Source organism: Oncorhynchus mykiss, chromosome 8 (assembly GCF_013265735.2).
Source record: "Oncorhynchus mykiss isolate Arlee chromosome 8, USDA_OmykA_1.1, whole genome shotgun sequence".
Classification (NCBI taxonomy): domain Eukaryota; kingdom Metazoa; phylum Chordata; class Actinopteri; order Salmoniformes; family Salmonidae; genus Oncorhynchus; species Oncorhynchus mykiss.
In genome coordinates this window covers 77,728,399-77,745,914 of record NC_048572.1, presented here as the reverse complement: position 1 = coordinate 77,745,914, position 17,516 = coordinate 77,728,399, and the positions used below count along the sequence as shown (strand labels likewise).

At 42.4% G+C, this 17,516-nt stretch overlaps 2 protein-coding genes across 4 annotated transcripts in view; one reads left to right on the top strand and one right to left on the bottom strand.

The window, feature by feature from the left end:
* LOC110530992 (semaphorin-6B-like) overlaps positions 1-3,566 on the bottom strand; it is a 69,028-nt gene extending 65,462 nt beyond the window's left edge. Inside the window, exon 1 of the mRNA XM_036986337.1 lies at positions 2,735-3,566. Coding sequence (XP_036842232.1) covers positions 2,735-2,737 — 3 coding nt within the window. The 5' untranslated portion in view covers positions 2,738-3,566. The remainder of the gene's footprint in view (positions 1-2,734) is intronic.
* A 3,943-nt stretch (positions 3,567-7,509) lies between these two features.
* LOC110530681 (alpha/beta hydrolase domain-containing protein 17A) lies at positions 7,510-14,670 on the top strand. Of its 3 annotated transcripts, XM_021613921.2 has the most exons (7): positions 8,019-8,243; positions 8,930-9,006; positions 9,131-9,543; positions 9,777-9,971; positions 10,363-10,542; positions 10,813-11,046; positions 11,884-14,670. In XM_021613921.2, the coding sequence occupies exons 3-6, from the start codon at positions 9,137-9,139 to the stop codon at positions 11,036-11,038; spliced, it is 1,008 nt and encodes a 335-aa protein (XP_021469596.1). In that variant the 5' UTR covers positions 8,019-8,243; positions 8,930-9,006; positions 9,131-9,136; the 3' UTR covers positions 11,039-11,046; positions 11,884-14,670. The 3 variants fall into 3 exon arrangements, with proteins under 3 accessions (XP_036842231.1, XP_021469596.1, XP_021469595.1); XM_021613920.2 differs by lacking the exon at positions 11,884-14,670 and having other exon boundaries at positions 8,022-8,243; positions 9,134-9,543; positions 10,813-11,256; XM_036986336.1 differs by lacking the exons at positions 8,019-8,243; positions 8,930-9,006; positions 11,884-14,670 and adding an exon at positions 7,510-7,665 and having other exon boundaries at positions 9,263-9,543; positions 10,813-11,256.
* The last annotated feature ends 2,846 nt before the right edge of the window (positions 14,671-17,516 follow it).

Below are 17,516 nucleotides of genomic sequence, written 5' to 3'. Positions count from 1 at the left end.
CATTGGACCTCGATGGCCCTGATAGAAAAGGGGGAGTTGTAAACAATAAATAAATAATAATGGGTAAATCACTCTGCCGGCCCCAGGAATGCCAGCAGTAAGTGAGCAGTTTTCCTTGCCACTGAGGACCATGTTGGGTGCTTAAGGGATCCGCAGTAGGCTGTAAGTCTGATGAACACAAACATTGAGAGTGGGTGGGATGTTGGCAGCCCGGGCTTTAGTCTACAATATATTCAGAGTCTCTGTCTGTGGGATTTAGCCCAATAAAGCTGCCTGATGTTGACCCCTCTTCTCTCAAGCCTCCCTCTGGTCATCACTATCTGGTCATGCTAGAAAGGACACAAGTACAACTCTATCTTGTGATTATAGCCACTAACCTTAACCGTACACCTCATTAAGACCACAAAGCTCATCCAATTTGGTCCATTCAAGCAAGCCATCTAGCAACTACTCCTCCTCCTTCACACGTTCAGCTCTTTATGAGAATGGTCTCACCCCATGACATAATTAAGCAATAAGGCACGAGGGGGTGTGGTATATGACCAATATACCACAGCTAAGGGCTGTTCTTATGGACCACGCAATGCGGAGTATCTGGACACAGCCCTTTGTCGTGGTATATTGGCCATACATCACAAACCCCTGAGGTGCCTTATTGCTGTTATAAACTGGTTACCAACCGAATTAGAGCAGTAAAAACAAATGTCTTGTCATACCTGTGGTATTGGCTGTCAAACCCTGTCATCCCATCTGAAGTTCCCAAACCCTGTCATCCCATCTGAAGTTCCAAACCCTGTCATCCCATCTGAAGTTCCAAACCCTGTCATCCCATCTGAAGTTCCCAAACCCTGTCATCCCATCTGAAGTTCCAAACCCTGTCATCCCATCTGAAGTTCCAAACCCTGTCATCCCATCTGAAGTTCCAAACCCTGTCATCCCATCTGAAGTTCCAAACCCTGTCATCCCATCTGAAGTTCCAAACCCTGTCATCCCATCTGAAGTTCCAAACCCTGTCATCCCATCTGATGCTCCAAATCCTGTCATCCCATCTGAAGCTCCAAATCCTGTCATCCCATCTGAAGTTCCAAACCCTGTCATCCCATCTGAAGTTTCAAATCCTGTCATCCCATCTGAAGTTCCAAACCCTGTCATCCCATCTGAAGTTCCAAATCCTGTCATCCCATCTGAAGTTCCAAACCCTGTCATCCCATCTGAAGTTCCAAATCCTGTCATCCCATCTGAAGTTCCAAATCCTGTCATCCCATCTGAAGTTCCAAACCCTGTCATCCCATCTGAAGTTCCAAACCCTGTCATCCCATCTGAAGTTCCAAACCCTGTCATCCCATCTGAAGTTCCAAATCCTGTCATCCCATCTGAAGTTCCAAACCCTGTCATCCCATCTGAAGCTCCAAACCCTGTCATCCCATCTGAAGTTCCAAACCCATTACATTCTAGTAGGAATACACAATACCCACAGTTCAATATCAAGTTATGAGTTACACTTGGTTTAGTTGTCAACTAACGTGAATTCAACATTAAATCAACTAAACATTTACCATGTCATTGGATTTAGATTAAAATGTGGGTGAAAGAATGAAGAAATCCCCTGATGTTGATTACCTTTTGCAAATCCAATCAGTTTTCCACAATGATTCATTTTTTTGTTGTTGTTGAAATGACGTGGAAACAACATTGATTCAACCAGTTTGTGTCCAGTTAGTTTGCAGAACTCTGTATGGTTCTGCTCCCACATCAAAAACCCTATGGACCAATCACAGGACGTCTTGAGGACATTTGGAATGAACAACAGCCAACAGCAGAACAAGAAAGAACAGTCGGGATGTACAATAAGTTACTTGACTAAAAATACAATTAAAAACACAAGCCTGCCATGCAAATATTAACCACTACCCTTTTCAACCCAGATCTGTTTGTGCTGCATAGCCAACTCCTAGGCTAGCTCTTCCTACAATAGGTCTCAAAGTGCTTTACATTGTTCTACACTCAGGCATAGCCCAAGGAGCTACTGAAAGAATAATGAGCCAATCAATGCAATGATGACAGGCAAATTACCATATGTCTGACCTTTGGTCTATATCACTGGAAACCTTTAGAAAAACATAATTATTCAACCAACGTCACTCTTTAATGCCACTTACTTACCCTGGTCAATTGGGGTTGAGAGTCGCAATGTACAAGAATGACCCAACATGTAGAAAAAAAAAAACTTGCATTATTGGATAGGATGAATAAGAGCTGTTGTTCCATATAGGATCAGCATGTAGACTAATTGTCAACATGATTAAACTCATCATATTCACCATTGTCATTCTTATGATCCGAATAACTGGTAAGTAAAACTTTAATGATCATACCCACATGAAACTAATGGACTACATCATGCAAGTGATGCAACACATGATTCATTCAACTAAAATATATTAGTCCATGTCCAATTCTGAAAACAATGATGCATTGAATAACACAAAGAACACAGAGCCCACACAGTGTAGCAGCCAAAGGAGACACGTACCTCAAAAGAATACGACACAACACCCTTTGTCATTGACAATAACCTAAACAAAGCATTCAATGGCAGCTGATTAAACATAGCATGTGTACATTCAGAGCACCAGCAACCGAAGGCGCGGCCGCGGTAAAAACGTTGTTAAAGCGAATGCAATACCTGTTCATCCATCCTCCACCATCTCTCTCTACGGCTAAACTCACTCACCATTCACTGTGCGAGATGGACAGGTAAGCAGGCGATGTCTGGTTTGTTGCCAGTCGTCCTCTCGTACGCAGACGGGTTTTCCTCCACGTCTGAAATCAACACAAAGGGTGGAGCAGGGCACCAAGCTCTCTCTGGGTCTTGGTAATCACAATGCCTGGATGAGAATCGGCTATTAAACTACCAATCCCCTCTGCCGCACCTGTCTCTTCCTCGAGCGGCTTCTGCGCGTAACCGTGGCATCCCCGTTATCTTCCAGTGAACGCGTCCAGACCAGGTCAAACCTTTCCAATAAACCTTTCCCGGGTAAAAGAGAAATATGGTACCCGCAGATGCAGTGCTTTTTTTATAGGCTACATTTCGGTGCCTTGTTTGAAGATAAGGATATTTTTTGCACCCCTGCAAATCACACAATGAAATCCAAGAGTGGGCTATAGTCGGTGTAGAGGGGTAAGCGTCACCTTCAAATGACCAGAAGGCTTAGGCTATATGTGCAGACAAAATACTCACGAGTCTTTTCATTCTGTCTTAATTCATTCTCTCTGTCTGTGGACCCCAGCTGTGCAGTCTTTCCAGGTTTGCATGCAGTGCTCCCTTGACAGCCGAAGAAAGATACTGGTCAAGCTCTCAGCTAGCACAGGCTCAGGCTATAATGGATATATTCCAACACTATGTTGAGGAAGTATACCAACGCAGAATGTCTCCAATATACAAAAATACATCAAGTCAAATCGAATGTTATTGGTCGCATACACATATTTAGCACCACCAACACAGGGACAGAAATATTCAGGGAACGTTTCAAAATGACAAAGCACCCCACAATGCATGAAGGGGGACGTCATTGATCTCTCTGTCTCTCTCTCTCTCTTTCTCTCTCTCTGTCTCTCCCTCTTTCACGCACGCATACACACCATTTTTTTTCTTGCATATTCAAATCTAGCAGGTGTTTCATGATGAAAAATACACTGAGTGTACAAAACATTAAGAACACCTTCCTTATATTGAGTTGCACCCCCCCCCCCCCTTTCCCTCAGAACAGCTTCAATTGTTCTGGGAATGGACTCTACAAGGTGTCGAAAGCATTTCACAGTGATGCTTCCCACAGTTGTGTCAAGTTGGCTGAATGTCCTTTGGGTGGTGGACCATTCTTGACAAGTACAGGAAACTGTTGAGTGTGAAAAACCCATTAGTGTTGCACTTCTTGACACAAACAGGTACGCCTGGCACCTACTACCATACCCTGTTCAATGGCATATCAATTTTTGGCTTTGCCCATTCACCCTGGGTCATTCACCCTGGGTCATTCACCCTCTGAATGGCAAACATACACATGTAACATGTAAGACATTTAGCAGGCGTTTTTATCCAAAGACACTTACAGTCTTGCGTACATACATTTTATTTATGGGTGGTACCAGTGCTCTACCAACTGAGCAGCACTGTACCACTACACAACTCGTCTCTATTGTCTCAAGATTTAAAAATCCTTATTTAACCTTTCTCCTCCCCTTCATCTACACCGATTGAAGTGGATTTAACAAGTGACATCAATAAGGGATCATAGCTTTCAACTGGATTCACCTGGTCAGTCTGTGTTATGGAAAGAGCAGGTGTTCTTAATGTTTTGTACACTCAGTGTATAAAAAACAAAACAATTCTCCCCAAAAAATGTAAACATTAGTTTTGTCTTTGAACACTGTAGCATATCACTAGAAATGTGGACCAAACTGCAAATGTCTATTTTGGAGAAAGAATTACATTCAGGTAAGGATCCAATAAAATGTTATCTAACACAATTAATTATTTTATAACCCATGAAGGACAAATCTTGGTGTGAAAATGTCAAATATTAAAATAGCCTAAAAAACTGTGCATAATAAAGGAACCCCTGCTGGAGGAGGGAATAGAGTGAGAGGTAAGATGAGAGTGGGATCATTTCCCACAGGGAATTATGCTGTCATCCACTCCCATTGCTATCAGTGGAAGCTGTCAAAACTAAGGAAACAAGATGATGGGGGAGGACATGGGAGCGGCTGAGTGGCAGATGTCTTCAGAAAAGCATCTCAACAAATAAGAACAGGGTATCTATAATTTTGGACAGTGACGATTTATTCACTAAATCAAATTTGATTTAGCCTATTCATTATATTCTGTGAGATAGGAGAGACAAAATCATGGTTGTAAATGATGTTTTTCCTAATTACATAAATAGTCTTATCCATCTGTAACAACTATTCATATTACACTTTCTAGGATCACGAACACAGTCAGAGGCAGATAGAGGCAAAGATTATTAAGGAAGTAAGGTTTTAATTGTTTTACAAAAGCGACAGTAAAACACATAAACACAAATTACTTGGATGGCTCATAGAGCTTCCATGCTTTCACAGGCTACAGGTTGACTGAGTTCACAACTGACCAAAATCAGACCAAAAACAGTAACAAATAAAACTACAGTATGAAATAAAGAGAAAACAGGTAGCCATATTATAAGATAAATGGTACATCTTTTTTAAATCCAAATACATAGGCTAACTGAAAGACAATCACCTCAACGGAGGACGGGTTCAATTATCTAAACAATATCCCAGTGGTTTAAAGTACTTAAGTAAAACTACTTTAAAGTACTACTTAGGTAGTTTTTTGGAGGTATCTGTACTTTACTTTACTATTTATATTTTTGCCAACTTTTACTTTTACTTCACTACATTCCTAAAGAAAAGGATGTACTTTTAACATTTTCCTGACACCTTAAAGTACTCGCTACATTTTCACCGGAAAATTCACACACTAATTCACACACTTATCAAGAGAACATCCCTGGTCATTCCTACTGCCTCTGATCTGGCAGACTCATTATACACAAATTCTTCATTTGTAAATGATGTCTGTATGTTGGAGTGTGCCTGGCTAGCCGCCTGGCTAGCCGCCTGGCTATCCGTCAATTAAAATACAAATAAAATGGTGCCATCTGGTTTGTTTAATATAAGGAATTTGAAATGATTTATACTTTTTGATACTTAAGTACATTTTAGCAACTCCATTTACTTTTAATACTTAAGTACATTTAAAACCAAATACTTTTAGACTTTCACTCAAGTAGTATTTTACTGGGTGACTTTCACTTGAGGCATTTTCTATGAAGGTTTCTTTACTTGTACTCAAGTATGACAATTGAGTACTTTTCCCACCACTGGATTTCCAGCGCTGGGGTTCAATATACAGCTTGACCCCATATTTGTATTTATTATGGATCTCCAACAGCTGCTGCCAAATTGCTGCTGCTAAATCAGCTGCTGCCATCTAAATGAAGGCAGTTATACAATTTTATGAACATTACAATACATTCATAACAGATTTCACAACACACTATTTGTGTGTCCTCAGGCCCCTACTCCATTACCACATGTCTCCACTGTCCGATCAGCATCTCTCCACACAAAGAATAAACCGCAAACAAATGGACATTAGTGCAGTGGCAAACCTTTTAAAGCAATACATAGCCTGTCAAATGTTAATAAATAAATGCTGATAAAGAAAGTAAACACATACCTCAGTACAACTGACCACACCGCAAACATTTATTAAAAACGCAAGGTTCTAAAAATAGTTATCCAGCAGACACAGCAAAACAACGACACCACACAGAATCCACAAACTTTGGGTACAAATGTTCTGATCCCCACGGGTATAAGGGGCACTTTTATACTTTTTGACCTGACCTCTCCCCTTACAAAAAAAAGATTGCAGTCAGAGTACAGTATACATGCAGTTAGAGTGCAGTATAACTGCAGTATGATGCAAATACTGTCTCCAAAATAACACTGTGTACTGCAGTTACTGCACTTTTACTTTCAAAACGTAAATATTTTTTGTAAGGGTCTAATCAGTGTCCAAGAGGAATCACACTGACCCAAACTTTATCTGGTCTATCTCTCGCTCGCTCCCTCCCTTTCTCTCAATTCAATTCAATTCAATTCAATTCAAGGGCTTTATTGGCATGGGAAACATGTGTTAACATTGCCAAAGCAAGTGAGGTAGACAACATACAAAGTGAATATATAAAGTGAAAAACAACAAAAATTAACAGTAAACATTACACATACAGAGGTTTCAAAACAGTAAAGACATTACAAATGTCATATTATATATATATATACAGTGTTTTAACAATGTACAAATGGTTAAAGGACACAAGATAAAATAAATAAGCATAAATATGGGTTGTATTTACAATGGTGTGTGTTCTTCACTGGTTGCCCTTTTCACGTGGCAACAGGTCACAAATCTTGCTGCTGTGATGGCACACTGTGGAATTTCACCCAGTAGATATGGGAGTTTTGCAAAATTGGATTTGTTTTCAAATTCTTTGTGGATCTGTGTAATCTGAGGGAAATATGTCTCTCTAATATGGTCATACATTGGGCAGGAGGTTAGGAAGTGCAGCTCAGTTTCCACCTCATTTTGTGGGCAGTGAGCACATAGCCTGTCTTCTCTTGAGAGCCATGTCTGCCTACGGCGGCCTTTCTCAATAGCAAGGCTATGCTCACTGAGTCTGTACATAGTCAAAGCTGTTTGTGTACATGGATTTTAGAATGTCGTATGTTTTACCCCCAACACCACTTTCCATCAGTTTGTATAGCAGACCCTCATGCCAGATTGAGTCGAAGGCTTTTTTGAAATCAACAAAGCATGAGAAGACTTTGCCTTTGTTTTGATTTGTTTGGTTGTCAATTAGGGTCTCTCTCACACACACAAAAAAGCACGCACTCACTTTCCCTCCTTCTGCCTGTCTTCAGTAGAAGATGAACGGCCTGTCCATTAGAGAGCTCTGCTGCCTGTTCTGCTGCCCTCCTTGCCCCAGCCGCATCGCAGCCAAGCTGGCCTTCCTCCCTCCAGAGCCCACCTACTCCATGCTGCCTGACCCGGAGGCTACAGCTGCGGTAGCAGCTGGGACACTCTCTGGTGGCTCCGGGCCTGCGCTCCTGGCTGGGTGGCGGTGCGGGAGACAGAGGTGGTGGTGACCTCCAAAATAACACTGTAGACTGACGTTACTACACTTTTACTGCAGTTTCAAAACTTAAATATTTTTTGTAAGGGTCTAATTAGGGTCTAAGAGGAATCACACTGACCAAAACCAAACCTTATCTATCCCCCCCCCCCCCCCCCCCCCCCCCCCCCCCCCCCCCCCCACACACACACACACACACACACACACACTCTGTGAAACCGGCAAGTTTGTGAAATGTAACATTGTAACTCGGCCTATCAATTCCCTGCCAAAGGGCTACGCCCTCTCCCTCCATCACTTCCGGGTCTAGTCGAACGGGGTTGTGAAAAAAATGGTTGTCACGATATTTAGCATGCCAATCTACAAATGACAGATACATATACAATTATACAGAGTACACTATCCATGTCAGGGTCCAAGAAGGATTTTCGCAGTATTGTGCAACTTTTTGTCATAGACAGGAATATTTTATCTTGTCTGCAAACCCACCGTGAATTGGTAAGTTAGCGAACGTTCACTAGGTTAACGTTACTATACCTGATTGATGTTTTGACACGTAGTTTAGCCAACTAGCACTTGCTGCAGCACCTAGCAAGCTATTTACCGATAGCTAGCTAGCTAACGTCATTGCACTGGTTTAGCTAGCTAAGCATTTCCTCCTTTCCCAAGCTATATTTTTGGACACATTATGTCCGGTAGCTACGCTAACGTTAGTGCATCAAGCTAGCCAACGTTAATTTGGACTATCCGTATTATTGAGCAACAATGTTTACAGAGTGATTCACCATAATATGCAGTATGATGTCGAAGCTTTACATATCACCATGCTCTTCCTGCTAGTTGTAACCAGAGGTGGCTGTTAAGCTAGGTTGCTAGCTAACATTCACACGTTATGTGCAACGTTAGGACGTTGTAGCTAGGTACTGTAGCTAGTTAGCGTGTGAATTCTGATATTATCCTGCATCGTTGACTAGCTGGTAGCTAACTTTACGTCTTTCTATTCCTGCAAAGCTAGCATACTACGTCTGTGCCAATAGGTCAGGACCTTTGTTATGGCATGTATCCACAGGGTCACTGGTTCAAACCGTGCTGTGACTGACCCACCTCACAGAATAGTGTGGTATAAGGCTAGCTAGGTGAGGAGGTCTGTACTGTGTTCATAACTAATGCTCTTTTTGCCCAAGACTGCTGAGTGACTTAACCAGGTGGTGTTGGCACCTTTGTGTGCCGTCTCATTCCAAGTCCCAGAGGAACCTTACAGGTAGATTATTTTCTCTACACCATCACAGATGCTACTTCCGTCAGTGTGCCATGTGTACTGTTAGATAAGCTGTTTAGTACACTCACTTTCTCTCTCACCTCCCCCTCCTTCTGCCTGTCTTCAGTAGAAGATGAACGGCCTGTCCATTAGAGAGCTCTGCTGCCTGTTCTGCTGCCCTCCTTGCCCCAGCCGCATCGCAGCCAAGCTGGCCTTCCTCCCTCCAGAGCCCACCTACTCCATGCTGCCTGACCCAGAGGCTACAGCTGCGGCAGCAGCCGGGACCACGCCAGGGGGTGCTCCCCCCTCTCTGGGGGCTCCAGGCCTGCGATCCCGGCTGGGTGGTGGTGCGGGAGACAGAGGTGGTGGTGGTGGAGGGGGAGGAGGTGGCGGAGAGGGCAGGTGGAAGCTCCATCTGACAGAGAGGGCAGAGTTCCAGTACACTCAGAGAGAGCTGGACATGACAGATGTGTTCCTGACCAGGTCCAGCCGGGGGAACAGGGTGGGCTGCATGTACATCCGATGTGCCCCCAACGCCAGGTGAGAGGAGAGAGAAGAACTAGATTAGTATAGAGATGATGGGTCACAACATTTCTCTTGCACAACAAGGGAGTTTGTGCACGTTTTTCTATTTATAGAGATGCATGAATTATAGAGTTCTATGTTAGTGTTATTTTAAAAATTATTTGGTTGTGTATACATCACCGTTCCCTCCCTCCCTTCTCTTCTTTATTTTCCTCTATCTGTTCTACCTCTCCCTCCCCCTCTCCCAGGTTCACAGTGCTATTCTCCCATGGTAATGCAGTAGATTTGGGTCAGATGAGTAGCTTCTACATTGGCCTGGGCACTCGTATCAACTGCAACATCTTCTCCTATGACTACTCTGGCTACGGTGTCAGCACCGGCAAACCCTCAGAGAAGAACCTCTACGCTGACATAGACGCTGCCTGGCACGCCCTGCGCTCGCGGTAAACAGCTGTTACACACACACACACACACTTTTGTATTGCTATTCTTGTTGGGACCAAAGAATTGATTCCCATCCAAAATCCTATTTTCCCTAACCCTAAATGTAACCTTTAACCTAAACATAAACTTAACCCTATGCCTAACCTCAACCCCAAAACTATACCTAACTCCTAACCTAAATAGTAGTTTTCTTTGTGGGGACTGGCAAAATGTCCCCAATTTTCCTTAGTTTACTATCCTTGGGAGTACTTCTGGTCCATACAAGGATAGGGTAGTGCTGGGCTGAAAACTGTACACACCGTTACCCTTCAGGAGTGCACAACAAGAAGGCATATTCTGGTCATCTTGGCTGTGTTTTTGTTTACTCAGTTATCTGTATTTGTGTCCCAGGTATGGCATCAGCCCAGAGAACATCATCCTGTATGGGCAGAGTATTGGCACAGTACCAACAGTGGACCTGGCATCCAGGTTTGAGTGTGCTGCTGTGGTGCTCCACTCCCCTCTCACCTCTGGCATGAGGGTAGCTTTCCCTGACACCAAGAAGACGTACTGCTTCGACGCCTTTCCCAAGTGTGTCACACACACACACTACACATTAGAATGCTTCATTTAGATCCACAACAACAGAAATTGTCACAAAGGCCTACATCTTTGGATATTTATAGATATTGTGACTCCTCAGCTATAAGCACGTTAGAAAACAATCGTACACATATGACATAAAATAAACTATGACTTCAACGACAGGTTATGAAGCGTAACTCAAAGCTGCTTAGTCCTTACGTGACTTATAAACGTGAGTATAGACTACTTACAAACTGCTTGTGACGTGTATTGCAGCATAGAGAAGGTGTCTAAGATCCCATCCCCGGTGCTGATCATCCACGGGACGGAGGACGAGGTGATAGACTTCTCCCACGGCCTGGCTCTGTTTGAGCGCTGTCCTAAGGCCGTGGAGCCACTCTGGGTGGAGGGGGCGGGACACAACGACATAGAGCTGTACAGCCAGTACCTGGAGAGACTACGGCGCTTCATCAACCAAGACCTGGCTGCAGCACACGCCTGAGTGAGGAGGTGAGGATGTGTGTGTATGAGGAGCTGTACAACAACATCAAACTACAGCCTTAAGTCTGTAGAAAAGGAGCATCCACTATGCTGTAAATCTGTCTGTCTGTGTGTCTGTCTGTGTGTCTGTCTGTGTGCCTGTCTGTGTGCCTGTCTGTGTGTCTGTCTGTGTGCCTGTCTGTGTGTCTGTCTGTGTGCCTGGCTGTGTGCCTGGCTGTGTGTCTGTCTGTGTGTCTGTCTGTGTGTCTGTCTGTGTGCCTGGCTGTGTGCCTGGCTGTGTGCCTGGCTGTGTGCCTGTGTTTGAGGTTGTGTGCCTGTGTTTGAGGTTGTGTGCCTGGCTGTGTGCCTGGCTGTGTGCCTGGCTGTGTGCCTGGCTGTGTGCCTGTGGTTGAGGTTGTGTGCCTGGCTGTGTGCCTGGCTGTGTGCCTGGCTGTGTGCCTGGCTGTGTGCCTGGCTGTGTGCCTGGCTGTGTGTCTGTGGTTGAGGTTGTGTGCCTGGCTGTGTGCCTGGCTGTGTGTCTGTGGTTGAGGTTGTGTGCATTGACTCATGGGAATGAGGGATCTTGATATGGACACCTGTCAGACGCCCGGATACGTGTTCCTAGAGACTTCCTGAGGCAGAGCATTTGTGCACTACGAACTGTCTTCTCTGTGTACATGTATGTATGTACAACTCCCAGAGTTGAAGATGCTCTCTGTATGGACCTGAGCTGACATCACTCCTCCCTGTGTCTGCAGTGGACATCTGTCTGTCTACTTTTCTGTCTCTCTCCCTGTCTCTCTCCCTGTCTCTCTAATAATGAACATTTCTCTCTGGATTTCTTTCAACTATCCTGTCCTAACTAAGGACTAGGGCGAAGAATAGAACTGGCCTTTGAGAGTCTAAGAGAACGTCTGCTCTCCTGTGTGTTTGTCTTTGGCTGTAGAAGGCAGCCATTTGAACTTCTTCTGAGTTAAAGGTTGTGATAACTGAGTGAGAGTGGGGAATGCAGGATGTACTGCAGTATTACTCTGACTAGTTGTTTGACTGTTGCCTGTCCATATTATCTAATGTGTCTGAAGTGAAAGGGTTGTGGAGACATTGATGTCTCTGAAGCCTGAGATAAACATGGAGAATCTGATCCCAGATCTGTTCATGATCACAAACCAATCTTGAATCAGGCAACAAAAACATATATCTATTTTGTTTTCTTCTGTAAGGAGACCTCTGTCTCTTGATAGATTCCTAATGTGAATGAACTATAGTGGGAAAAACGTTTGAGAAAATAATGTTCATTTATATCCAGTCTTCTCTGTGGCTCTTGAGACAGGTCCGTTGACTCATGACGATAGAGAGAGCAGGACAGTGGATGGTGTCCGTGAGGCCATCTCAACTGGCATTTTCTGTTACATTTGATCGCACATATACACTATATATACAAAAGTATGTGGACACCCCCTCATAAGTGGATTTGTCTATTTCAGCCACACCGTTTGCTGACGGGTGTATAAAATCAAGCACACAGCCATGCAATCTCCATAGAGAAACATTGGCAGTAGAATGGCCTTACTGAAGAGTTTAGTGACTTTCAATGTGGCACCGTCATAGGATGCCATCTTTCTAACAAGTCAGTCCATTCAATTTCTGCCCTGCTAGAGCTGCCCCGGTCAACTGTAAGTGCTGTTATTGTGAAGTGGAATCTGCTAGGAGCAACAACGGCTCAGCCGAGAAGCTGTAGGCCATTCAAGCTCACGGAATGGGACCGCCGAGTGCTGAAGTGCGTAAAAATTGTTACAAGCGTAAGCTCACCATGCGCAATGCCAAGCGTCAGCGGGAGTGGTGTAAAGCTCGCTGCCATTGGACTCTGGAGTAGTGGAAACGCTTTCTCTGGCCTGCACAGAGCCCTGACCTCAATCCCATCAAACCCCTTTGGGATGATTTGGACCGCCGACTGTGAGCCAGGCCTAACTGCCCAACATCAGTGCCCGGCCTCACTAATGCTCTTGTGGCTGAATGGAAGCAAGTCCCCGCAGCAATGTTCCAACATCTAGTGGAATGCCTTCCCAGAAGAGTGGAGGCTGTTCTAGCAGCAAAGGGGGGACCAACTCCATATTAATGCCCATGATTTTGGAATGAGATGTTCGACGAGCAGGTGTCCACATACGTTTGGTCATGTAGTGTATGAAATGGTTGTTCACTTTGCTGCTATTCAACTGTCACTCACATAAGACTATTCCTGAGGACTATTCCTCATGAGAAATAAATGGTGTTTATAGCATCTTATAAATAACACTTTGACTGACTTTCTGAGATCTGAAAGGAATACACAGTCATTAATTCACATTTATCCTCAATCTTTAATCGTGCATTTTCCTCTCAAAGTAATAAAAACGTGTATAGTGTAAAGCGGAGCCACAGAGTTCGTCAAAGTGTTAGAAATGTTGAATTTGAATTGGGTTCCATGGTGGTTCTAAGTCAATAGCATGGAGCCAACATGGATGCCAGTTTCTTGAACTGATGATACAATGTCTGGTGTATAGGAGCTTTTCTATGGTGGCAGTATTGATCCAAGCCATAAACGAGCCTTTCACTGTTAGTGTGGTGCAGGTTCCACCACATCAGTCCACACACACACAGAGCGCGCAAGCATGATAAGCAGGTCTTAAGTTCAGCACTATTGTACAAAGCATCCAAAGTGTAGTTGAAAATATAATGTTTGTGTCTCCTTTGCATTGTTGACTACCTGCCCCTGCCCCCAGAAAGACCAGAAGCAAGGACTCTAGGAATGACCTAGTCATGGAATACTGAAGTTACTGTCAGTTAAAGTAACTCTCTGTTGAGGGGACACTGTATGTTAATGATTAAACAATACATAACACTGCAGTCATCCTGGGTCAAAGTGGCACTTTGTAGGTGGCTGTTTTTCTAGGATCATTTTGAACAGGTATCTATTCCATTTTCACAGTATGCTGTGTGTCACCAGACCCAAGGAGGTGGAAGTCCCTCAGGCTCCCGTGCCAGACTCTTCAGGGTTCTAGACTCTTCAGAGTTTTAGGCTGGTTAGGGTTCTAAGCTCTCCTAAGATACAATGAGACTAGACCGGACTGTCAGTTGTCATTACTGTACACTACTGTATGGGTTCTTGCTAAGGTCTCAAAATATAATGGGGACTAATTAACACAGTGGTTCATTGAGACTGAATAGAGAATAGTCTCACTCACTATGATAATGAAGTGAGGTATCAATATTCTGACAACTTTATGCATGTCCATTATTTGTGTTTTGCTGGGCAAGTGTTGGGGTAAGTAACGTAGTGTGTGTGATGCCAGAGGGAAAATGTCAACTCAAGGTATCGTACAATATAGTGCTTTTTAAACGGGGGTATAGATTGAGTTTTTTTATTACTGAAACTAAACTAATGTATTGTTTTGACTTTTGTGCTAGTTTGGATGGGGGCGGCTGGGTGGGGATAGAACATGAGGGTGTGGTTTATATATGGTTATTGTAGTTACCTATTCTGTTTCTATTATGATTTGTAATATGAAAAAACGACTGACAATATGATGTAATGTCATTCATTCAGGGGACTGAATCTTGACCTTTTTATTGACAATGGGGGGAAAAACAATAAACAATTATGTACAAAAATATAAACTTGTGTTGTTGATTCTGTTGTAAAAACAAATTACAGAATTTGTGAATCGATTTAGTACAATGGAAAGAAAGTATGTGAACCCTTTAGAATTACCTGGATTTCTGCATAAATTGGTCATACAATTGTATCTGATCTTCAAGTCACAACTCTAGACAAACACAGTCTGCTTAAACTAATAATAAACAATTCTAATTCTTCATCTCTCTATTGATCATACCGTGTAAACATTCACATTGCAGGTTGGAAAAAGTATGTGAACCCTTGAATCTAAGAACAGGTTGACCCTCCTTTGGCAGCAATAACCTCAACCAAACGTTTTCTGGAGTTGCGGATCAGACCTGCACAACGGTCAGGAGGAATATTGGACCATTCCTCTTGACAAAACTGTTTCGGTTCCACAATATTCTTGGGATGTCTGGTGTGACCCGCTCTCTTGAGGTCATGCCACAGCATCTCAATCAGATTGAGGTCAGCGCTGACTGGGCGACTCCAGAAGGCGTATTTTCTTCTGTTCAAGCCATTGTTGTTGATATACATCTGTCTAATAGGTTGTTGTCCTGTTGCATCACCCAACTTCTGTTGAGCTTCAATTGGCGGACAGATAGCCTTACATTCTTCTGCGAAATGTCTTGATAAACTTGGGAATTCATTTTTCCGTCTGATAGCAAGTTGTCCAGGCCCTGAGGCAGCAAAGCAGCCCCAAACCATGATGCTCTCTCCACCATACTTTACAGTTGGGATGAGGTTTTGATGTTGGTGTGCTGTGCCTTTTTTTTTCTCCCACAGTGTTGTGTTCCTTCCAAACAACACAACTTTAGTTTAATCTGTGCACTTTTGCTAACTTCAGACATGCAGCAATGTTGTTGTTTTTTGGACAGCTGTGGCTTCTTCTGTGGTGTCCTCCCATGAACACCATCCTTGTTTAGTGTTTTATGTATTGTAGACTCGCTAACATCTCTGATGACATCTTCCAGAGTCTTTAGCTGACACTCTAGGATTCTTCTAAACCTCATTGAGCATTCTGCGCTGTGCTCTTGCAGTCATCTTTGCAGGACGGCCACTCCTAGGGAGAGTAGCAACAGTGATGAACTTTCTCCATATATAGAGTTGATCTTACTGTGGACTGATGAACATCAAGGCTTTTAGAGATACTTTTGTAACCTTTTCCAGCTTTATGCAAGTAAACAAATCTTTGGTCTTCTGAAATCTCTTTTGTTCGAGGCATGTTTCACATAAGGCAATGCTTCTGGTGAATATCAAAATCTAATTTTGTGAGATTTTTATAGGGCAGGGCAGCTTAAACCAACATCTCCAATCTTGTCTCATTGATTGGACTCCAGGTTAGTTGACTCCAATTAGCTTTTGGAGAAGTCATTAGCCTAGTGGTTCACATACTTTTCCCAACATACACTGAATGTTTAAATGATGTATTCAATATAGACAAAAAAAATAGAATGTGTTATTAGTTTAAGCACACTGTTTGTCTATTGTCGTCAAATGATATGTAAAATGTATGCAGAAATCCAGGTAACTTCAAAGGGTTCACATACTTTTTCTTGCCTCTAATTACAGTGCCTTGTGTATGAACTATCAATATATTTTTATTTACAGACATTCAAGAACTGTGTTGAATATTTTTTTGAATGGCTTATTGGTAGCTTATTTTAAATACACTTGTATACATTGAAAGTATACTACACTGATTGATATAGTACTAATCATGGTGTACAGTATTTCTGTTTCATTGCTCTTGGTTTTGAGGGGAGAGTGCCCCCTGCTGGCCTGTTAGTGCCACTGACAGAAAGATGCCATGGAGTCATTCTATTAATTAAGAAGTAAAAGTTGTCATTAAATAATTTAATTTGCCAGCAAATTTCAGATTAAAGTCACTTCTGACTTACATTATTCCTTTACAAAGAGAACAACATATTCATTACCAGTTAAGCTGAGACCAACGAATAGTGCCGTAAACCAAATTGATTTTAGTAGTGGACTGACATTTTTAAAAAAAAGATATCCTATGAAATATAGGCTAGCAACAACAACAAAAAAAGATCCTATGAAATATAGGCTAGCAACAACAACAAAAAGATCCTATGAAATATAGGCTAGCAACAACAACAAAAAGATCCTATGAAATATAGGCTAGCAACAAACAAAAAGATCCTATGAAATATAGGCTAGCAACAAACAAAAAGATCCTATGAAATATAGGCTAGCAACAAACAAAAAGATCCTATGAAATATAGGCTAGCAACAAACAAAAAGATCCTATGAAATATAGGCTAGCAACAAACAAAAAGATCCTATGAAATATAGGCTAGCAACAACAACAAAAAGATATCCTATGAAATATAGGCTAGCAACAACAACAAAAAGATATCCTATGAAATATAGGCTAGCAACAACAACAAAAAGATATCCTATGAAATATAGGCTAGCAACAACAACAAAAAGATATCCTATGAAATATAGGCTAGCAACAACAACAAAAAGATATCCTATGAAATATAGGCTAGCAACAACAACAAAAAGATATCCTATGAAATATAGGCTAGCAACAACAACAAAAAGATCCTATGAAATATAGGCTAGCAACAACAACAAAAAGATCCTATGAAATATAGGCTAGCAACAAACAAAAAGATCCTATGAAATATAGGCTAGCAACAACAACAAAAAGATCCTATGAAATATAGGCTAGCAACAACAACAAAAAGATCCTATGAAATATAGGCTAGCAACAACAACAAAAAGATCCTATGAAATATAGGCTAGCAACAACAACAAAAAGATCCTATGAAATATAGGCTAGCAACAACAACAAAAAGATATCCTATGAAAT